This window comes from Chlorocebus sabaeus, chromosome 27 (genome assembly GCF_047675955.1).
Source record: "Chlorocebus sabaeus isolate Y175 chromosome 27, mChlSab1.0.hap1, whole genome shotgun sequence".
Classification (NCBI taxonomy): Eukaryota; Metazoa; Chordata; class Mammalia; order Primates; family Cercopithecidae; genus Chlorocebus; species Chlorocebus sabaeus.
The window spans coordinates 11868828-11893424 of NC_132930.1; the positions used below are offsets into that span (position 1 = coordinate 11868828).

General features: G+C 41.0%; 1 protein-coding gene across 2 annotated transcripts in view; it reads right to left on the reverse strand.

The window, feature by feature from the left end:
* FAM114A1 (family with sequence similarity 114 member A1) overlaps positions 1-24597 on the reverse strand; it is a 78840-nt gene that overhangs the window by 40123 nt on the left and 14120 nt on the right. Inside the window, exons 3-5 of one of the 2 annotated variants that reach the window (XM_008017631.3) lie at positions 15232-15319; positions 1494-1607; positions 1268-1374 (exon numbers count right to left, since the gene is read on the reverse strand). In XM_008017631.3, the coding sequence (XP_008015822.3) occupies positions 1268-1374; positions 1494-1607; positions 15232-15319 (309 nt within the window). Of the gene's footprint in view, positions 1-1267; positions 1375-1493; positions 1608-15231; positions 15320-24597 lie in introns of those variants that run through there. The other variant, XM_038008626.2, reaches the window with a different exon arrangement.

Consider the following 24597-nt stretch of genomic DNA (forward strand, 5'->3'; position numbering starts at 1 on the left):
TTTTCTATATTTCTGGCACGTCCTGACCCTAAGGTCTGGGTGAGATACTCTCATGTTTGACCGCAGCCCTCACCTCTTCCCGAATCACATTGTGTTTATCTGTTCAGTCGCCTCAGTCCTCCAGGATATTGTGCCCTCTTGTTTGTCAGCATATATCCAAGATCCAGCACAGATCTTGGAACACAGTGAGGGCTAATCATGTTTCTGTTGTTTTTCTTTTAATGAATGAAAGAATAAATGGGACACGAGCCATATTTTTAGAAAAACTAGTTAGTTTACATAGCAAGAAATAAACCTTCACATGTGTAATCCCAGCACTTTGGGAGGCCAAGGCAGGAGGATCACCTGAGGTCTAGAGTCCAAGACAAGCCTGGCCAACATGGTGAAACCCCGTCTCTACTAAAAACACCAAAATCAGCTGGGTGTGGTGGTGGGCACCTGTAATCCCAGCTATTTGGGAAGTTGAGGTGGGAGAATCGCTTGAACCAGGGATGCAGAGGTTGCAGTGAGCCGAGAACGCACCACTGCACTCCAGCCTGGGTGACAGAGTGAGACTCCATCTCAAAAAAAAAAAAAAAAAAAAAAAGAAAGAAAGAAAAAAATCTTTCTCCCCGACCCTGAGGACCAGCTAGCTGCCTTACCTCAGTTGAGATGCCTCCCTTTTTTCAATATTCACCAATGTTTAGCTGCTAATATTGAGCTTCTTTTAAGAGGTAGGCAGGGATCGGTGGGGGTACACTTAGGGTGATGTACGGAAGAGGAAGGGTGGGAATGAAGAGGTAGGGATGGGGGAAGAACGCTGGTCTCCGGAAACACTTCAGAAACATATTTGGGCTGTTTTTCCTGTCTTGTAACTGGTACTTTTCATTTAAACGGTTTAATGCTTTTTCAAATTTAGGGATAAGATAAGCAGAGCATTTAGGAAAAACAGTTGTCCCAGCTCTGACAAAGAGTTCTCTCTCCCCTCAACCGGAGGCTGTCCTTGCTGCAGCTGGAAAGGACTTTGTTAAATCAGACTGAAAAATGTTCCTTCCAAACAGCTCCTTTCTTTTAAACATAAAATATATTTCATTTTGCCCTTATTATTTTGAATCCAAGGTTATGTCTGCTTTGTAGCAGAAAACATTTAAAAAAAAAAAAAACCATAATCCAAAGTTCTGAGCAAGGCCATCGTTTCTCTGATGTATCTAGGTCACTGGTAAATGGAAATATCAAAAGAAGGCCCTGGGAAATACAGGGGAAAGAGAGGAAGCAGCCAGCGACTCACTGTGTTTTGAACCACATTGGTGATGGCAGACAGCACACCCCGAGAGGCCGATGAATGGGAGGTGGGTGGGCTTTCTGCAGGGCCCTGATCTGTGGCTGCATCTGTTACTAAAGAGAAGAAAGAAATCCTTTAAGAGTTCATGTTGCTGATCTGAACTTGGAAACCCTCTGATTATGCACATGGTGTAATAAAGTCCAGGAACACCCAGAAGAGACGCATCACTCACTTGCAGGGACTCCGTTTTCAGTGTCTGGTTGGGCCCCTTCAGAAGATCCAGAATTTACACCATGAATCCGTAGAGTGGCCCCTGCTTTTTCCTTGACTGCCGTCAATCCATGACCTGTTGGACATAAAAATATGGTTCATGGATACGTTAGAAATCCACGGTCTGCAAGTCTGCCACCTAATCTTACAAAGCTGTTTTAAGTTGCAGAAATACATAGTGTTTTGTTTGTTTGTTTGTTTGTTTGTTTTAAGACAGAGGCTCGCTCTGTCACCCAGACTGGAGTGCAGTGGTGCAATCTCGGCTCACTGCAAGCTCCGCCTCCTGGGTTCAAGTGGTTCTCCCGCCTCCGCCTCCCGAGTAGCTGGGATTACAGATGCGCGCCACCACGCCCGGCTAATTTTTGTGCCTTTAGTGAAGACCGGGTTTCACTAAATGTTGGCCAGGCTTGTCTTAAACTCCTTACTTCGGGTGATCGACCCACCTCGGCCTCCCAAAGTGCTGGGATTACAGGCGTGAGCCATCACACCTGGTCTGTAAAAGCACATCCTGATTGAAAGAAAGAATCCCTGCTCCCTGAGATGTAGGTTCCAATAGGAGCTCAGTTTCACCCCTGCCTTGTTGAATGACCTTGGAGAAGTTACCTAGCCTCTCTGTGACTCCGTTTCCTCATTGAGTTATTGTGACGTGCAAATGAGATATACGTAGGTAAAGTCCTCCCAGATGCTTCACTGTTTGCTTTTGCTTCTCACACCACCCAGTCATCAACCTGGAATTCTACACTGTCTTTGTATAGTGTACCTGTCTCATCCTCTTTACTCTTTTGTAACTTCCTTATGGAAGATACTCTTCGTTCATTTTTTTGATTCCTTGCAGGCTTAGCACGTGGCAGATGATCAATTAATATTGGTTGGATTGAAATCAGCCGAGCCTCAGAGTGTTTCTTTAAAGCATTAGGCTTTCCTTTAGGCATGGAGAGTGAAGGTTCTGGAGCCGACATCCCAAAATCAAAAGGCAAGTCAGTGGAGAAACCAGGAAGGCCACCCAACAGCCCTGACGGCTGACTTAACCAATAATGCCCTGACAGTTGTCTTAAACAATAATGATACAGATCCGCTTTAACAGTAGTCAGGCAGGCGAAGGGCACAGGTTTTACTCCATCTGAGCAAGGACAATACCCACATTCCCTAGAGCCTGGCACAACGGTTATTCAGTAACTATTTGGTAAATACAGAGCTGACCTTCCTACCCACGTGGAAAAACCCCAACCTTCGACCTGATAGGGACATGGTCTTGTCTACATTTTATTCTGGAGAGATTTTCCTCCCTTTGAGGCCTTCACGATGAGTTATAGCTTTTCTGAATTGTCAAACCACTGAAGGAATGAATGGCCTACAGATGGTCCGAAGTGGCTGTCTGACTTCTTGAAGGAGAAACAGCACAGGCTGCCATCATCCTGAGCACTCACAGAGAAAATGAAAGATTTCTCTCGGGACCTGGGTAACCTCCGGTTGCTAAAACACAAGGCAGTAACATGAGGAAAAACTTCCCAAGTCCCAACAGAATTTCAGAGCTAACTAGAACCACCTAGTCTTAGAAGGCACTGTTAAAATAACCAGTTGTCCATTTCCTGAATAAGAAAGGGGAAGACATGGATGACTCCCAAACCTAAAGAGTAGCATTTTAGCAGTTGTAACCTTATTTATCCTAGTGATCTTAGCATAAACAAGGCACTGATATTTGACAAATATAGAAAGGATTATGTCCAATGGAAATACACTACCTAAAAAACCCTGAAAGTTAAACATTATTTACAACTGTAATTACATATAGAAATATGTGTTTCTATTCATGTGCAGATTAGACACAGTTCAAATTAATTGCTGAGTTACTTGAAAAAATAAAGGTGTACTGTGACTGATAATGCTTGAATTAATTGTCTCTAGCTTCCAATGAATTTCAAGCATTGTTTCTTTTTTTTTTTTTTTTTTGTAGAGCTGAACTTTACATTTCTAGTAGAAATATATCTAGTAGAAACTTGTTGAAGTTTCAATAACACATTTAAGTTAGAGGATAGAATATCTAACTCTTTTACATACTGCGTCCAACTTCTCTGCCATTAAAAATATATATAATATGCATTTTCCAAAAGGAAATAATGTGCCTCCAAATCTCAACCTATGATTCTCATCTAGATTTCTGAGAGCCAAAATCAAGGAAAAAAATGAGGTCACGGAGGCTGGGAGGGACCATCTTCTCCATCTTCTTTGCTTAAGCCATGCAAGAAAGATGATCACACATCCCTCCCTGAGACCGTTTCAGGAGATAATGAATCTCATATTCAGTATCTCTTCTTTCACCTTCTCCATCCCTTGCAGGTTAGGATAATGTCTGGTTCTTTTTGTAGGAAGAACGGCTTCTCACCATCTCAGAACATAAATGATTACAGATATGTATACATGAGCTGCCTCTAGAAAAATAACTTTGTTTCTGGAAGGAAATATGACTTTATGTGCATATAAATGGGATTTATCTGTTTAACAATGAAAATAGGCTGCTATTCCAACTACATTTTCTTATTAACAATTCTTTTTCTGAATTTTTTGTTAGGGAAAGTACCTTTTTACTGCATTCCACTAGAAATATAAAGTTCAGCTTTACAAAAAAAAAGAAAGAAAAAAATGTAAAGTTCAGCTTTATATTTATGTATGAGCTATAATTTTTCATAGCTAAGGTTTAGACACTGTGCCACGCCTTACTCTAGAGAGTAACCTCTAAAACTTTACTTAGTGTGACATCTAGTGTCCAGAACAAGAAAACAGTGATATGAAGTCCCTGTTGCCTTTTGATTGGGAGTGATTCATCTCCAGTGGTACTGACTGGGACCTACCAATAAGAGAAAAACAATAAATATGAATAATACCATAGGGTACAGTATACATGGATTAATTTCTTCACGTGTCATCCCAAACCCCAAGTATCCTCAAAATCTGAAATCCCTCTAAATTCCATGATTCTAAAGATAGAATATCCTCTACTCTTTGGCTCACTGCAATAGAAGGTGAGTGCTGCAAAGAAGATGAGAACGTTGTACAAATGCTGTGATAATGTATCATTTAAAAATAAATGCCGAATGATTGGCTGGTATTTAATTTACTACCTATACTCGAATGGAAAACACCTTAAACTTAGGAGTCAGGAGCCTTGTGGAGGATTTCTGCTCCCATCACTTATTAGCTGTGTAATACTGGTGAGCTGCTTAACCTCGCTGAATGTCTGCTGCTATGCATTCTCTGAAAGGAGGATTACCTCTCAGAGTTTTGTGAGATTATTGAGAAGAAACATGTGAAACCTCTGCTACGGCCAACATTTATTGAGCACTTACTATGTCCTAACACTGTACTAAATACTTTTAGTACAGTACATTATCTCATTTAATCTTCTCAACGACCTTATGAGGTCCCTTAGGATATTAGTACACTCATTTCACAACTGAGAAAACTGAGACCTGGTGAGGTGAAATCACTTTCCCAAGGTCCTAAAGCCAATCAGTGACAAAGGCGGGATTCCAAATCAGTCCTTCTGACTCTAGAACCCACATGTGTAATCACTGTTATGCCAAGAAAGTTTTATTGCCATTTATAGTTGAATAAATGTCATTTTAATCCCATTTCTATAACTCCTTGGAAATCAGATCCTTAGTTTGGAGCTTCCTACTTTTTAAAACATTGTTTTATTCTAAAATGCACTTGACTTACCTTACCATGACCAAAGAACAAGGTGAAGGTCACCTCCGTGGTGAAACCTGACTCTAACCCTCTCCCTGTCAACTGTGTCGAGTGATGGCATAGCTTAGTGTTTTTAGGATCATCCCTGTGCTGTGCAGGCTGCATTCTCAAGACACTGTGTAGGGCTATCTTATAGATCCACTTTGATTTTTTTCTTCCCCAAAAGCACTGTGATCTTATGAAGCCCTCTTCTTGTGAATTCCACCAAGATCAAAAAGCCATCGAAGGGAAGTCTCTCCTCTTTCTGGAAAGATGAAATAATTTGCTGCTTATCTGAAATAATCAAGATGAAATAATTTGCAAAAAGAATACGCTGGGCGGGCAAGGTGGCTCGCGCCTGTAATCCCAGCACTTTGGGAGGCCGAGGTAGGCGGATCACCTGAGATCAGGAGTTCGAGCCATCCTGGCCAACATGGTGAAACCCCATCTCTACAAAAAATACAAAAATTAGCCGGGTGTGGTGGTGGGCGCCTGTAATCCCAGCTACTTGGGAGACTGAGGCAGGAGAATCGCTTGAACCCAGGAGGCAGAGGTGCAGTGAGGTGCAGTGCAGTTTGCGCCATTGCACTCCAGCCTGGGTGACAGAGCCAGATTCCGACTCTAGCTCAAAAAAAAAAAAAAAGTATGCTGGGAAGTTCTCTCTGACCAAGTGGTAACTCAGGGAAGCAGCAGCAGTTCTCTGCAGCACCTTGGATGATGGGGTAGCTCAATGGGTACTTCCTATTGGTCCCATATGCTAAAGGATCACAACAAGGGCACACGCTAACTCATTAGGAAGGTTTCTCCCTTTTAGCTTGTTTTATTTTTTAATACAATATTTCCTTCTTTTTCTTTTTTTAACTTTCTTTTTTTTCTTCTTTTTCAAAAAATGAATATATTAAAAAGAAACTTTAAAAAATCCCATAATATCACATCTCTGATATATCTAGTTGAATTTTACTCCAATTTTCTTTGTGGTAAAATGCACATGACATACATTTTACCATCTCAACTTTTCCGACCTGAATAGTTCAGAGGTACCAAATACATTCACAATATTGTGCAACCATCACCACTATCCATCTCCAGACTCTCTCTCTTGTATAAAACTGAAATTCTATACCCATTAAACAATAACTCCCCACACGCCTCTTTTACCAGCCCCTGGAAACCATCATTCTACATTCCACTGGTCAGAACGTTCTCAAATCTCTATGATTTTGACTATTTCTAACTGCCTCACAGAAGTGGAATCACACAGTACTTGTCTTTTTGTGACTGGCTCATTTCACTTAGCACAATGTCCTCAAGGTTCATCCATGTTGTCACATATGTCAGAATTTCCTTCGTTTTAAAATCTGAATAATATTCCCTTGTATGTAGAGACCACATTTGGCTTTTCCATTCATCTGTCCACAGACACTTGGGTTGCTTCTGTGCTTTAGCTATTGTGAATAACGCTGCTATGATCGTGGGTGTACAAATATCTCCTTGGGACCTCGCCTTTAATTCTTTTGGAAATATAATCAGAAGTGGAATTGGTGGAACATAAGGTAATTCTGTTTTTCATTTTTTGAGGAACCGTCATACTGTCTTCCACAGCAGCTGTACCATTTTATAACCCCAGCAAGAGCACCCAAGGGTTCCAATTTCTCCACATCCTCACCAACACTTATTTTCTGTTTTTTTTAAAAAAATAATAGTCATTCTTATACTGAAATATTAGTGGTAACAAAATTTTCAAACAGTCATTCTAATGGGCGTGAGGTAGTATCTCATCATAGTTCTGATTAGCATTTCCCTAACGATTAGTGGTGTTGAGCATATTTTCATGTGCAGATTTAAAAAATAAAAATGTTCATAATATTAGCAAGTCCAAAGAGTATAGAAACATAGATAACAGAAGGTGGACCAGCCTCTTTCTGCTTAGATTCCAGTAACTAATAAGCAATAAAGTGTATGAGCTTATAAGGGCCTGTGGAAATAATTAAGGCCTGTAAAAGCTGTTGGCTTTAAAAGAAAAAAATAAAATTACAAATTAGATAGTAATTAATATTTACTTAAATACATTCAAAATGTAATATTGGATCAGTTGGTCAATATCATTCAAATAAATTCAACTCCTACATAGTTGATATATGTATATATGTGTGTGTGTGTGTGTGTGTGTGTAGTAAATTTAATGAGAAATGTGGGTACATTCTGATGCATTTGCTCTGATGTAGGAGTGACTTCTAAAAGAAGCAATGCTTGGAGCTTTCGAAAGACTTAAGGTAGCCCTTTTTCTCCCCTCAACCCTTCCTTCTAAAGATAACAATTCAATTATTTCTTGTGATTCTTTTCAAGAATGTAAAAGCATATTTACCTACACATAAGTCTTCTGGACCTGGCTTTTCCATTTGGCAGTTCACGGTTGAAGTCTCAGCACATAGAGATAGTGCTGGGTGCTGTGTGCTGTCTGGAATCACAGTGCTCATTCTCTTTGATTCTGGGAGTGTTGTCTGTTGACAGTGCTCAACTAAGTAAATGCCTCCCTTTGAACTGCCTTTGACCAAAGGGAGTTGGTTCTACCAAGACTATACTACAGTGACTGGTCAATGAGGGAGCTGTTGATATAAAAGCCCAGCCCGGCAGATTAAGGGAAGACATCGCCTAAGACTCATCCCAAGCCCCAAGCTCCCTATGGGATAGGCTAAGACCTCTGCTGTAACGACATTGCAGTTCAACTTCTCCCTTGGCTCAGTTTTGCTTCCCAATCCTTTGCTGTCTTGCAAAGCTTGTTCCAGAAAGCACTTCACAGTAAAACTCCAGCACACAATTTCTCCCTCATCCCTCTGCTGGGCATCCAACCTAGAACACTGATCTACCTTGGTCTTTTTAGTGACTGCATAGTATCCCGCTGAATGGAGGTAGATATATCTGTATCTGTCTCTCTAGATATATATACACTGACTGTGTTTCAGACCCTTCTATCAATGAATTCAAGATATTATGAAAAGTTGTGAAGAGTAATTGTTCAGAAAAGCACAAGTTGATACTACTATGCTCAACCAAAGCGAACTATAGTGCAGCAAAAAGGGAGCCAATCAACCTTCCTTTGTAATAGTCTTTCCTCTCCATATGATGGTTGATGTCCACTTTGTAATCAGATGCTTACTTCCCTTTAGGCTCAAAATAGAAAAGAAGAGTTACTGAACTGATGATATTTGCCCAGAAGTCCAACAGAAACTCATTAACCCCTGTGTTTTATTCATAGAATCTAAAGGATGGTGAACAAACTCTAAGCATTAATCCTATTCTCTTTGTCTCAATTATCCTTGAGAAATTTCATATCACCAGCAATGTCACCTTCAAAAATGAATTCATGCCCTATCGACAGTGATTTACACAGTGACGATTTCTCATTCTAGTACCATTTTGACAAGTTTGCCATTCTCTGTAATAAACACTGTCATTTCTGACAGGGCTGGTAGAAGAGTTTCATTAAAATGTGCAGAAGGAAAAAACTATGTACCTTGGGAGAGGATGAGGAAGGGGAACAATGATAATTTTGGAAAAAGTAAATATACAGATCAGGTACATTCCGTACACACCAACCCCCAACCTCAGGTACTCTTGCATAAGATGCTTAAACTCATAAAACTGTCAAAACTAGAATTTCAAATAAACATTTAAGCCTTTAGTGGTATCTAGAAATAAATGACTCATCCTACTATAGAGCTCTTCCTTTTGTATACTTACATATGTTTTAGCATTGTTGACTTTCATTTTGACTAATGGTCTATTACTCTTAGCCTAGTAATACATTTTAGGAACAAGTCAGGTCTATAAGATGCTGTGGGATTTGGAACTACTATCAAAACCCTCTTTTCTTTTTTTCTTTTTGAGACAGAGTCTTGCTCTGTCGCCCAGGCTGGAGTGCAGTGGTGTAATATTGGCTCACTGCAACCTCCGTCTCCCAGGCTCAAGTGATTCTTCTGTTGCAGCCTCCAAGTAGCTGGTACTACAGGGGCGTGTCACCACACCCAGCTAATTTTTGTATTTTTTTAGTAGAGACGGGGTTTTGCCACGTTGGCCAGGCTGGTCTCGAACTCTTAACCTCAAGTGATTCACCTGCCTCAGCCTCCAAGAAAACCCTCTTTTCTAAAATGTTTTCCACTCTTATTTCTGCCTGGAAATGATAACCATGCTTATTTCATTTTACGAACTTGTCCAAAGGTATGCGTGACAGGTGACCAAATCTTCTAAGAATGTGATAACAGTGTAGCTGTAGTTGAGCCTAATGCAAGAGTTAAGGCCTCTCCAAAAATAATTATATGCTGAAAAATGTTTGACTTTGTATATGCATTGGGAAGGTCACTTTTTCTCATTTCCCTTAACCTCAGAGTCAAAGAAATGAGGCAAAAGATAAAATATAAAAATAAAGAGTACAAATAATTTCAATTAATTTTTTGTATTTTTTCACTTAGCACAGTGGGCACAAATATCTTTCTCCTTCTATGCATAGACACAGAATATGGTATCATCATATTATGGAAGTTGGACGAGACCTTAGAATTTCTCGTTTTTCCACCCACACTTTTCCATACAAAGAATCTGAGTCTTAGGTTAAGGGCATGGTGTAGCTAGTTAGTAACAGTGCCTTGTGATCACAAGTTAGTAGCACTCAGGACCGGGTCCCAGGTCTTACGACTCATGGTACAGTTCTCATTCCAAGAGAGTACCATTTTTCAATTGTTTCTATTCTCCTATCACTCTCCTACCAACTCTCAACAGTTCTAACTATTCTAACTGCAGTTTTTCAACAACTGTAAGAAGTAATGGTTTCTATTTCTAGTGCTCAATTAACAGCTCTGTGTTTTGTGAAGGACTATATGTTTTGCACCCCTGTCTGCAGCTGGAATTACCCTGGAGGTATACACAAGGTTTCTGAGTGGAAATCAATTGCAATTGAGCATGTGGTTATTTCTTTACTTTCCACAGGCAATTTATAAATCTTCAAAGCTTGTCTACTACTGTGAGTGATCTGTTTTCCAATAAGTTTCTTGCCTGATGATAATAAACTGCAAATGCTGTAAAGCCGTGGGGTTGACATTATGCCTGTACATAGAGGAAGTTGTGCCTCGCTTACCTCTCTCAATCGCAAGATAGCGGCTCAACATAGACCACAGATCAGGAAGGCACCCATAACCTTAAATTCTCTGTTCACAGAGATCTTTGAACTCCATTCCAACCTGTTTCAGGCTCTGAACCTGGCACCATGTGTGGGCTACTTATGATCCCTGTTACCTTTCAGGAGTCAAACTCCCAACCACCAGTGCTTGTTTCCAGCCTGGGAACCCTTGACTTCAGCCTCCTGTTAGGCTACATGTTTCAGTTCTGTACAGGTCTACAAAGACACTTATCCAGTTTTGAAATATATATTGCTCTTGTTTTAGCTACTATTGCTACATAAAGTCATAGCATGTCCTGATCAGAAATCTCCAAAATATGCCGTCAGAGCAATTTAGGCAGGGTTTTCAGTCATATTTCTATTGCATTCATTTTGGGGGGGAGGTGGGTAGTGATGATCAGTGGTGATAGACAATTTTAGTACCTGCTTTTCTAAAGATAGCTCTAAAATTTCTCCAAAGGGATTTTTAGAATGAGCATCAATATTTCAAAATTTTAATGACCTTCCTCATGTACCCTTTGCCATTTTGTATGCAAACAAGAGAAAAATGCCAAGATTCGCTAGCTTTTCAAAATTCCAGCACATAGCCAGAGCCATAAAAAATACTAAGGTTCTGGAATTGGTGGTGTAACTGATAAAGATCTCAAACAGAGACGAGAAGAAAATTAAGGTAGGCAGGATGCACCAAATGACAAACTTTTGGTCATCGATGGGCCACATCTATGGCAGTGGTCTCATAAGATTATAACACTGCATTTTTCCTGTGCCTTTTCTATGTTTAGATGTGTGAAATACACAAATACTTATTACTTATTGTGTTACAATTACCTACAATATTCAGTACAGTAATAAGCTGTCCTGTGTTTGCAGCTTAGGAGCAATAGGCTCTACCACATAGCCTAGCTGTGTAGGTTTGTGTATACTCTGTGAGGTTTGCACAATGATTAAATCATCTAATGACCCATTTCTCAGAAGGCATTCCCATTGTTAAGTGAAGCATGACCATATTGAGAGATGGCCCCAAGAGTCTTGTCCCCAGATGTATACACCCTATGTGATCCCTTCCCTTTGGAGTGTGAGCCAGAGTGTAAACAGGATGGGATTTCACTCCTGTGATTAGGTTACTCTATCAGGCAAAGATGAGGAGAATTTTCAGATGTAATTAAGGTCCTTGATCAGTTGAATTTCAGTAACTCACAAGAGAGATCATCCTCAGTGTGCCTGCACTAATCAGGAACTTCTTTAAAACAATGGGGCCCTTCCTGAAGGTGGCGATTTGAAGCGTGAGAGAGGTTTTCCCGCTGGCTTTGAAGGAGGACCTGAGGGCAGCCCCTAAGAGCTGAAAGTGACCCCTGGCCAATAACCAGCAGGAAACAGGGACCTCAGTCCTACAACTTCAAAAACTGAATTCTGCCAACAACGTGAATGACCCTAAAAGATGGCGTCTTCAAAGCAGAGGTGCCAGTTGAGCAGCTGGCAGAGCCACTGGCCTCATCCTCCACTCCAGGCCCCCTTCGAGCGGCACCACCCTATCCTCCAGAGACTTTACAGTTATGGGTGCCTTCCTGATCTGTGGTCTAGGTTGAGCCACTCTCTTGGGATTGAGAGAGGCAAGCAAGGCACAACTTCCATTATATACAAGTATAGTGTCAACCCCAGGGCCATGCTGCCTCAGGCAAACGTGAGCCTTAGATGAGAATACAGCTGGCTGCCACCCTGATTTCAGCCTGGTGAGACACTGAGCAGCTGTCCCATACCTGAACTCTTGGCCTACAGAAACTGTAAAATAATGAATGCATGTTGTTTTCAGCCTCTAACTTGGTGGTAATTCCTTACACGGCGACAGAAACTAATACAAGAGGGTATACTGAACTTCATTCTGATATTGCATGAGGCATGTGCAAATGTCATACAATCTCAGAGACACCACGTGTTTACTCACCCTAGAGGAAAAGTGGCAAGTTTTTCCATCCATGGACTGACAGCTCGCCCATTGAATTTACTATCTAGCATCTTCTTAGGTGTCCTACTGTAATCTGATCTTTGCACATGTGCAGTTTTGGTTCCAGTGGACTGTGCTCCAAGGTTTCTAGGTTTTGTTACTTTGTTCAAATATTACCAGTAGATGGTGCTGATATTACTACTTAAAAAGCAGGATATGATTTCCCATGGCAGTGCCATGAAAAATATGACTGGCACAATGATCATGATGGCCTACAGGAAATTACCACTCTAGGCTCTTCTGGATCAATTGCTACTCAGAGTCAGATGAGAACCGCCAGAATTTATAAATTGTTGTGAGGGTAACAAGATGCAGTATTGATCATCTGCATGGTGACTCAGATACAGAGAAACTTTAAGAGCAACCCCAAACTTAAGCACAGGCCGCAGATTAAGACAATGACGCAAGATCAAGTCAAAAGGGACCTGCCACAAAAAAATCACATCTCGCCTTTTTTTTTTTTTTTTGAGACAGACTCTCGTTCTGTTGCCCAGGCTAGAGTGCAGGGGTGCAATCTCTGCTCACCGCAACCTCCACCTCCTGGGTTCAAGCAATTCTCCTGCCTCAGCCTCCCACGCAGCTGGGACTACAGGCACCCACCACCACGCCCAGCTAATTTTTGTATTTTTAGTAGAGACGGGTTTTTACCTTGTTGGCCAGGCTGGTCTCGAACTCCTGACCTCAAGTGATCCATTCACCTGGGCCTCCCAAAGTAGGATTACAGGTGTGAGCCACCGGGCCTGGCCACTTTCCACTTTTTAAGCAGTAAAGTCAGCACCATCTACTGGTTACATGTGACCCAGGTAACAAAACCCAGAGGCCTTGGAGCACAGGAACCAAAGCTGCATGTGTGCAAAGGTCAGATTACAGCAAGACACCGAAGAAGGTGCTGGATAGTAAATTCAATGGGCGAGCTGTCAGTCCATGGACAGGAAATCTTGGGAGGGTCCAACAAAGCCCAAAGTCAAATGAGGTGCAGACACTGAATGAGAAACAACAGTGAATGGTCTGACCAACGAGGGCTAGAGCAGTTACAGGGAGCTGCACCTTTAAGTGTGCACAAAGAGCACCTGTAGCTGCTACCACACGGCAGATGCTTTCTGTATTTACTGTGGCAGGAACTTATATTTAAAAGTTTAATGAAAGAGTAAATCCTCCATCTATTATAACCCTCGAAGCACCAAATTCATTATAAACCAGAGTGGTTTGGATGCTGTTAAAACTGGAAACCTCCAGGACACATAACTATTTTATGATATAAACCACGAGAAGAGTTGTATAATTTTAGTGACCATATTGCTTACTTTTTCATGACTTATTCCAATTAAAACAATCTTTTAGAACCCCCTTTTTAGTTTTTGGCTTAGAAAGCATGCCACTTCTGACTAAGTGTCACCAGTGGCAAGATCCTTTGGATAGCCACTAAAAGTTCAAACGTTTTTCCAAGGACAGAGGATGCCTGCAGGCGCTTGTCCTCACCCTTGTGAAGAGACACTGTCCTGTTCAGAAAACAAAACAGGTGCCTCTACTTGAATTTAGTTAATTTTGTCATCTGCATATGTGGTACTCAAGGCATATCCGTCCCCTTCAATAAACAATAGAGAAAATCTGCTCTCCAGGCTCTTACCAGAGAGGTCAACATTTATTTGGCCACTGCTACTTCTTCCCAGAGCCTTCCTGAGCAAACTGATATTTGACAGAAATGGAATTAGAGGAATGCAATCTATCCATTCTTTCAGGCAGCCTAAGCTCTATAAAGTTAGATATCTGGCCCTTAACACTGTGGTTATGGTCCATTGAGGTGGGGCAAAAGGCCTTAAGACCTTCCTGGTTTTAGGAGTAACAGTGAAATGGACCAATTCATGGCCCATCGCAAGATCCTCATGGTCATGGACTGCACCTTAGAATACCTGAAGTGCATGATGTGAAAACTGTTACCTGTGGCTTCCCCTGTCTTCTCCTTACCTTCCACCTTCAAGATGAAATGCCTTTGCTAAATTGTCTTAGACATATTGATGTTATACCTTCAGTTTTCATGAAGACAGAATATAAGAAATAGTAACATGAAGAATATCCTGAAAAATTTGCACTCAGGAAGACACTACGCTGTCCATCATATTTTCTCTTTGTATAAGAACAAATACAGGAAATGTATTTAAAAATGTTAAACCAGAAAAATAGATTTATTTAAATTAAAATTTTGTTTTCAAAGAAAAATAAATAAAGTACTGGCAGCCAAGAAGCTCAGAGTTGAGGTCAATACTCAATTACAAAAACTCTATTAGCCGTGGGATATATAAAATATATATCCTCCCTACCAGCACGTTGTTTTCTACTTATATTTTAATATCCTGCTAATGAAATACCTTTTATCAAGATATCTCAAATCTTTTTTGGGAGTAGATGAGTTGTGCATTACAAAAAATTCAAGTGGAATGATAAACACGAAGCTTTAAGAATATATTATACTTTAAAAGACCGTATAATATAGTGGCTAAAAGCCGTACTACTTGGTTTTTAAATTGCAACCCAGACATTCCTGACTTTGGTCAAGGTCTTAGTCTCTCTCTGATTAGCTTTCTTATCTGTAAAGTGCAGGAAACGACAGTTCCTCCATACAGGGTTATTTTGAGGAATAAATGTATTGGAGGAATAAATGAAGCACTTAGAATAGTAAGCACTAAACATGGTTTGCTCATGGGCTAATGTTAAACTTTGTTAGTATACGGTACGATCAAAACGTCCTATCCTATTAGGCTTCGGGACTTTGTCTATTCCAATGCAACATACAATGCTTACCTACGGTGGCAGATGCAGATGACAGCAGAGATTTGCCCCAGGATCCCCAGCCTGCCCATCCTCCTCCACTTGGAGGGGAATTCACAGCCTGGAGAAAAACAGATTAGCCGCAGGTCAGCAATTCAGTATATCCCTGAATGGAAAAACACCTATTGGTTTGAAACAAAGAGGAGGTTTGGAAAAGAATCACCAACAACCGTATCTCATTGGCGTATAGTTTATAAGGGTCATAAAAGAATATCCCGACCCACATTGCAATGTGTACTTTGGAACCAAATTGATTAGTGCTGATCTTGGCTTCTGAAGGCTTGGTTTGAAGTGAGAAGGGAGTTTGATGTTAACTGAGCCTGGATTCTCTCGTATTATCTAGAAGACAAGGAAAAGGCTATATGGGAAAAAGATACACATGAGGGCACAAGAGTGATCTGAAAAAGTTCAAAATGACCTGGACCCTGTTAATTCTTACAGAGCTTTAAAAAATGTGCTCTTCAAGGTAGAGTTAACTTTTAAACCTCTGGTGCAGCAGGCAGGTGCTTTGGCGTGGATGACGGGCAAAGTGTCTAAAAAGCATCAACATGCCTGGAGACAGATGGGCAGCAGTCACAGGAAGCTTTGCAAGGTAGAAATCTTTGATTCAAGGTGCCCCGCTTCACTCACAGTGACTCCTATAACACAGGGATAAGACTGTCCCTGACCTCAGTGGATTCCAATTCGTTTGCCTAGGTTTTTGCAATTGGAACTGAGAGACTGTGGTTCAGTGTGAACTGTGTGCATGAACAGAAGTTGAAAACTCAGGTTATGTGGGTGACCATGTTATACCCTCAACACAGACTAAGAATTAAGAGAAGGCAGAGTGAGCAGAATGGAGATTGGCTTAGAGCTGCTGTTTGGATTCCTGACAGCTTCTTAGTCCCTGGTTTCTGTCCCTCCGAAGGCCCTGCTGCTTTCTGATCTTTGGGTTCTATGAGATTCTCTCATATTCTTATTCATTCTTTTTTTGTTTTTTTAATGTTTTGTTCACTGATATACTTCCAGAGCCTAGAAGAGTGCTTGGAATGTAATGAGTGCTTAATAAATATTTGTTGAATAAATGGCTGAAATGCATCCACTTTCTCAGTGAGGTGTGCATGTCTCTGTTACTTGCAACCAATGAGTCCTGACTCAGGTAGTGGAACCACAGCTTTCTCTTTCTGTCTGGGAACACACTCTAGAAAACAAGGCAAGAATAAATATTCTATGAGTTACCTATGTGGAGAATCATAGCTCTTTTGTACTCAAAAGGAAAGAAGGAAGGAAGGAAGGAAAGGAGGGAGAGAGGGAGGAAGAGAGGGAGGGAGGGAGGGAGGGCAGAAAGAAAGTAAGGAGGCAGTGGAAAATTCCTACAGCGTTTGTAGATTCCATAACTTTTGACTCACAGCTGGTCCATTAGTCATCCCTAACTCCCGACTCCTTTGCTGTTTTTTTTGTTTTGTTTCGTTTTGGTTTTTTGAGACGGAGTCTTACTCTGTCACCAGGCTGGAGTGCAGGGGCGCGATCTCAGCTCACTGCAATTTCCGCCTCCTGGGTTCAAGCGATTCCCCGATTCCCCTGCGTCAGCCTCCCCAGTAGCTGGAACTACAGTCGTGCACCACCACGCTTGGCTGATTTTTTGTATTTTTAGTAGAGACAAGGTTTCACCATGTTGGCCAGGATGGTCTCGATCTCTTGACCTCATGATCCGCCCACCTTGGCCTCCCAAAGTGCTGGGATTATAGGCATGAGCCACCATGCCCAGCCTGCCTTTCTGTTTTCTACCCTTGCAGATAAGGATGGCCATATGAAACAGTTTTCAACTAATGAGATATATAAATGGTATAGTTTTTGCTTTCATGATACATTATAGTTACAGCAAGTGCCCACTCTTTCCCCTTCTCTTTTTTCCTGCCCTGAATGTGGACATGAAGCTTGAAATTGAAGCAGTCATTTTTTCTGTCACAAGGGAAAGACCAAGGAGTCACAGTCACTGGTCCTGGCTCCACTGAGCTACTAAACCAACATAAGTAGCTGTCTATCTCCATTCTTTCTATTAAGTGAGAGAAAAAAAAAATCACTATTTTGTGAACTACTATATGTTGGATTTTAGTTACTTCGACTCAAAAGCATTCCTAACTGATTCAAACATCATCCATCAGTGTAGAGTACTGGTTGAGACTAAGTCATGGAAGTTAAATTGCTTGGGTTTGACTCCAGGCTCTGCTGTTTTGGACAACAAATTACTCAAGTTATTTTAAGACTTCATTTCCTCATTATAAAATGCAAAGAACAGTAGCATAAGTGTCATAGGTATAAGAACCAATAACTTCATTGGTGATTGTGAAGATGAAAAGAAATAATTCATATAATGTTGTGAGCTTAGTGCCTGGCATATAAGAAGTACTCTTCTTAGTGCCTGGCATATAGAAATAATGATAAGAGGAAATTACATTTTTAAGACTAAGAAGCAAAAAGCTTTGAAAGCTAGCTGTCATTTTTTTCTCTCTGTCTGGAAACAATGAGAAGCTTGTTAATATGAATGGAAATATTCATGACTCATCACTGCCTCCTTTCATTTTTGGTGTCTACATTGATTTACTTCACTTCAGCAATGGAATCCAGTGGCAATTTTACACCATTATGAAGACAGATGGAAGTCAGTGATTAATATCACTCTTTCACAGGACAAATCACTACCTATGATTAGGAAGAGTTAATACAATTAGAGGTGACAGCTTCTGACTCAAATTTATAATATTTATTATGCTCTGACAGCTGGTAATTGACTAGCAAATGGAAATAAATGTTAAATGAGTCTAGAACTTTTTGCTGTATAATAAGTGACTACTTCAATTGCTTTATTAATAAAGTCCTTTGACATTGAGCTGTGACTTCTTGATCAGCTATAAAGAATATTTGTTATCAAACGGCAAATACTTGAATGACTAAATACACATATTTAATATAAAAACATATGGACTAAATGTTAAGCATGAATTATAAATATATCTCATCATGAATATGGTCTCCACTTCAAATGGACTTAATGTCACACAATTAGGAGACGCTACAACAGGCAGCATGAAGCTGCTCAGATTGCTTATTACCAAGAGAGGGATTTTAAAACTTTCTTCTCACCCTCCCCCCATAACTTCCACCTCCTTCAATAGGCAACTTCACATCCCACTACACAGAGGAAAGAAAATCATCAGATGAGAACTCTCTCGACTTCCTGCCTGCTCCCCATAACTCTTATAACAGCAAATTAGATTTGGCTTGATCAAGAGGGATATTCGAAACTCAACTGGAGATCATTTAAACATCTAAACCTTTGTGTGGTCCTAAGAAAGAATGTAGGATTCTATCAAATTCACAGTTCTTTTTTCTTTTTAGGAGACAGAGTCTCGCTCTGTTGCCCAAGCTGGAGTGTGTCGTATGATAACAGCTCACTGCATCCTCCAACTCCTGGGCTCAAGTGATCTTCCTGCCTCAGCCTCCAAGTAGCTGAGATTACAGGCGTGCACCACCACACTTAACTAATTTTTAAAAATTATTTTTTGTAGAGACAGGATCTCACTACATTGCCCAGGCTGGTCTTGAACTCATGGCCTCAAGTGATCCTTCTCTCTTGGCCTCCCGAAGTGCTAGGATTACAGGTGACTGCACCTGGCCCAAGTTCAATGTTCTTTAAAAAGGAAAGACATTTTCATATCTAGTATCCCATTTAAAGGTCTTTATCATTAAATAGAAAATGGATTTATTTTAGGCTATCGAGTTTAAAGGTATTAGATAGAAAAAAATTAAATCCAGAACTCCATCAAATTCAAAGGCCTTTAACATTTAGATGGAAAACATATGTACCTATCTTAAAGATGAAGGAGCAGCGTGGTTGTTCTATTTCCTTGAGCAGGTCAAGAATCAGGTGCTGTGTATAACTTGCATCCAGGGATGTAGGCAATGAAACTTATGGGTTCGTAACTCATAGGGTGATCTACACTTTTTAATTTTTGTAACTCATGACATAGCTACTCTAAAAAGGGGGTCAGTATGACAGCTGGGAGGATGAAAATTGCTCTGCAGCCTGAAACTCTGTCAAAATACCTGATTGAAAATGGCCTCAGTTATTTCCAGCCAATTTTCTTCCTTGGTAAGTATGCATCATTCAACTTTGGGAAGATTTAAAAATTAAATATCGAAAAGTTGAAAGCATTGAAGATATGCTATTCATATTTTTGTGCATATTTGGTCTTTTCTGTACTACTAATATTGAAGGAATCTGACCTATTAAAGTGACAGTTTTTGAAAATCAATCAAAAATGAATAATTGAATTATTAGACTTCTGATTTTAAGCTGAAATCATGCCAAGTTTCTGCACATTATTAAGAGGTCTTTAAGTCAACTCTAGAAATGTATTTTAGTAGCTTTATAACAATTATTAAGTACTTAGCAAGGTTTTGTATAAGTAGATAACTCAGGTACTCAAAAAGGAAGTAGAATATATTATAAATGCAGTTTAAAATATTTAAACGCATTTAAGTTGGTAAAAAGGACCAAACCAAACATTAACCAAAAGTATCTTAAAAGTGACTGTTCGATTTTGCTAGACTTCTAAACAGTGAGATTTGTGAGATTCACGTGAAGCCTAAGGATTGGGTTTTTGAGTTGGTCATCTTCATAGATGGAACACTAGTTGTTTAAACCCAATTAAACGTTTGAGTAGTTCTTTTTATGCACAAAATATACACTGACCTACACCAAAACCCCATCTAAACACAAATCTAAGTACACTACCCTGCGATTCACAATTACCTCCTCCCTTTCATTATTATGGAAATGCACCTTCCTCTTAGGTACCATAGCACCTCCACCTAAACGTCTCCTGGCCTGGGTAGGTTGATTTTACTCTCTCCTGGCTTTTCTGGCTTTTCAGCCTTTTTCTATACAAGCGGCTTCCCTGTACAGGCTACATTTCTTTTTCTTTTTTTTTTTTTTTTTTTTTTTGAGACGGAGTGTTGCTTTGTCTCCCAGGCTGGAGTGCAGTGGTGTGATCTTGGTTCACTGCAGCCTCCGCCTCCTGGGTTCAAGCGATTCTCCTGCCTCAGCCTCCTGAGTAGCTGGGATTACAGGTGCCCACCACCATGCATGGCTAATTTTTGTATTTTTAGTGGAGACGGGGTTTCACCTTGTTGGCCAGGCTGGTCTGGAACTCCTGACCTCAGGTGATCTGCCTATCTTGGCCCCCCAAAGTGCTGGGATGACAGGTGTGAGCCACTGTGCCTGGCCCAGGCTACATTTCTATACATGCTTTCTATATAGGTTACATTTAATCATGCACACGATTCCTCTATCTTGAAGCCAACAAATGAAAATCACAACATGAACAAAATGTTTCTTTCAAACTTATCTGGTGTCTGCTTCACATCTTTCTTTTTTGTCTCTTAAAAAAAGGTGCTTATAGTGGCCAGGCACTGTGGCTCATGCCTGTAATCCCAGCACTTTGGTAGGCCAAGGCGGGTGGATCACTTGAGGTTGGGAGTTCGAGACCAGCCTGGCCAACAAGGTGAAACTCCGTCTCTACTAAAAATACAAAAATTAGCCAGGTGTGGTGGTGCATGCTGTAATCCCAGCTACTTGGGAGGCTGAGGCAGGAGAATCGCTTGAACCTGGGAGGTGGAGGTTGTAGTGAGCCGAGATTGTGCCATTGCACTCCAGCCTGGGAGGCAGAGTGAGACTCTGTCTCAAAAAAAAAAAAAAGAGGTGCTTATCTTCTGTATTCACCTCCCTTGTCCCTCCTCCCTCCACAGCAAGACTCCTGTGTCACTACTTCAGGAAATCGTTCTCATCAAGGTCAAGTGGCTTCCTGTTGTGGAAGCTGTGGACTCATTTTAGTCTTTTTATTACTCACTTGACCTCTCGGTAGCATCCAAAGCTCACCCACTTTTCCATCTGCCTTAGAGTGTTCTATTCTGATGGCCTATCTTCTGACTCTCACTTTTTTTCTTTTTTACCATCTTTTAGTATTATGGTTTCAGTTATTTACATTAGAATGCTTCTACATGCATATTGTGACATTATGGGTGCTTCTTAGATCAACCTACAATCCAAGTGCTGTCAGCATGCCAATAAAATATGCAGAGTCCAGGGTGGTTAGCCAGCATTCTAATCAGGAAAGCCATACTTTGAGGCAGCTATTTACAGAGATTCTATTATCTGTATCTCTAGTAACATCTGATGCTTTGCCAATTACCACACTGAATTGCAAAAATGGGTTTTAATTGGTAAACATGGTGGACTATTTACTAGCATTCTCAATATCTGAAAGGGGTTCTAGATGGTAAAAATAAAGGTATTCAAGGAGCTGGCTTCGGTGGCTCACTCCTATAATCTCAGCACTTTGGGAGGCTAAGGCAGGAGGATCACTTGAGGCCAGGAGTTCAAGACCAGCCTGGCCAACATGGCAAGACGTGGTCTCTACAGAAAAATTTAAAAATTTACCAGGCGTGATGGCGTGCATATGTAGTCCTATCTACTTGGTAGGTTGAGGGAAGAGGATCACTTGAATGCAAGAGTTCAAGACTGCAGTGAGCTATGATCTTGCTACTTCACTCCAGCCTGGGCAACAGAGAGAGAGAGAGAGAGACTCTATTTTTTTTAAAAAAAAGGGCGGGGCCAGGCTTTGTGGCTCATGTCTGTAATCCCAGCACCTTGGGAGGCTGTGGTGGGTAGATCATCTGAGATCAGGAGTTCACCGTTAACACGGTGAAACCCCATCTCTACTTAAAATACAAAAATTAGCTTGGTATGGTGGCAGATGCCAGTAGTCCCAGCTACTCTGGAGGCTGAGGCAAGAGAATCACTTGAATCTGGGAGGCAGAGGTTGCAGTGAGCCGAGATCACGCCCCTGCACTCCAGCCTGGGCGATAGAGGGAGATCCTATCTCAAATAAATAAATAAATGTAAATAAAAATTTTAAAAAGTATTCAAGATTTGTAAATAAGTATATTTTCTGCTCCTTCTAGTTTTATATGAATAGGGTGTTACAAAGGATTTTGCCCGGTGTAAATGGTCTTCCATCCATCTTTCAACTCTGGGGAATTCTGGTGACTTGATGCCAGCTATCAGGGAAGAAACCTTAGCTCTGAAATCCAGGCAGTTGCCTTGAGTAAACCTTTCATTCAAGATGGTGATCAAAGCACCTAAACAATGGGATGTTCTCAAGCCTACATGAGAAAGAGTTTTCATACACCATTTTCAACTCGCTTGTTAATCACCATTTCATTTCAAAATGTCAGTGTGGCACAATGTGATCTGAGACTTGATTTCACTTATAGAATATGGTAGTGGTGAGACTGTACTACAACTTCTTTGCTAGCTACCATAAGCTATTTAAAAAAAACAAAACAAAACCCTAAGAGCTGTGCCGAACCAAATTGGCTTAAAGACAGAAACCTTCCATGGCTGAGGGCTTGGCCTCTGTTATTATTTACATATTAACACCTGGTCCATCTTACCCACTTCCATTACTGAAATAACCACATAGGTGCTGATAGCCTCTGAATCACCTGTCTCTCCAGACCATTTTAACCAACTGTCCACAAAAAATCTTCACGTGGATGTCCTATGGCATAATTTAATACTGAACTCAGGCTGGTGCGGTGGTTCATGCCTATAATCCCAGCACTTTGGGAGGCTGAGGTGAGAGAAGATTTTGAGCCTAGGAGTTTCAGACTTGCCTCGGCAACACAGGGAGACCCCGTCTCTACCAAAAACCAAAGACCAACTGAACTCACTATCTTCTCGATTCATTCTTCCCCATACCCCAACTAGCTCTTTCTGTGTCCTAGTGTTAGTGATTCCCAAACTCTAGTCCACAGACTGACTGCAAGAGTGTTACCTGGGGGACTTCATTAAAAATAGAGTCTCAGCTTCCACTATGATCTTGTGCCTAAGAATCTCTCAGGGTAGAAACCAGGAATCTGAATTTTTAACAGGCTCACCACGTGATTCCAATACACCACTAGATCTGGGAAGCACTGCTCTCTATGGCGGAATGGCACCTTCTTCCACCTGGCTGTCCAAGCCAAAACTGCGTGTCACTGTTTAGGGAACACAGAATAGGGAACGTAGGCAGTAGGGAACACTGTCCTTTTACAGCAGGCCTAAAAGGAGAAATACTCAAACAGAACTGGAGAAAACTCTACTCATCTGGTTTAGGAGGCTAAATGCTGTCATGTCTCAGCCTGTGTCCCCTACTCCTTGTCTCTCTTGACCGCAACTTTATGGCATTTAAACATTCTGCTTTTCCTTTTTTAGGGAGAGAACTATCCATGGTGGTCCACACGCCCATGTTTTCCCGTGAGAGTACTCACAGCGTTAAAATTGGGATTCTTCACCTTCTGCATGATTGGCCTTATGCGTTGGTGTTGAGCAGTAGGGATGACATTTTAAAACTTCTGGGTAATCTTTCTTGGTGTTAAGAATTTAGAGAAATTTGATCTAGATTGGGTCTTTTAAGGGTAGACTGGCTAGTATATAATAAGGTCCCACAAGAGCTCTGGGAACAAATGTCATTCCCAACCAGTACTCAAGACAAACATCTTTGAATTGAGGCTGAAGACTTCTCTGACTCTTTGAGATGAATTTAAATGCTCCATCTAAAGGCTCCCTTGTGTCTGTCCTATCTAGTACTAGAGGACACGTAATCATTGCTTTCATACAACACTGCCTTCTCAACTAGACTGTCGGCATCCTGAAGATAGTTACACCACCCAGGTTTCTGGGCATAATGCATTGCATCATGATGCTGCTAGAGGCCTTAGAGAATCTGGTCCAACCTCCAATGCTGAGGACAATTTCTCATGGAAGTTGTAGAGTGGGTTCCTACAGGAGAAGGCTAAATTCAGTGGCTTCTGAGTGTGTATGTCAAAAAGGACAAGAAAGAGAAGAAGCCCTAAAGATAGAGATAGTTTATCTGAGTGCATAAATGGTGTAGTCCTTCAAAGCAGAGGTGCCAGCCAGAAAGATGGCCTCATCCTTGACTCTGGCCACCTGCTAGTCGCAATACCCTACCTGCCAAGTTATGGTGGCCATGCTGCCTGAGGCAAATGTGAGCCTAACGATGTGGATTTTAAGGAGACCCAGACTCAGGTACTTACAAATATATATGCATGCGTGCACACACACACACACACACACACACATTTATGCACATCATCACAAAATCTAATGTGTCCTGGAAGTACATCCTCAAAGTCTATTCTGCCAGTTTTCTTTTTTTAGTAAAGCAAACATTCTCTCACAGAAACTTTTTTTTTCTTTTTGAGACGGAGTTTCACTCTTGTTGCCCAGGTTAG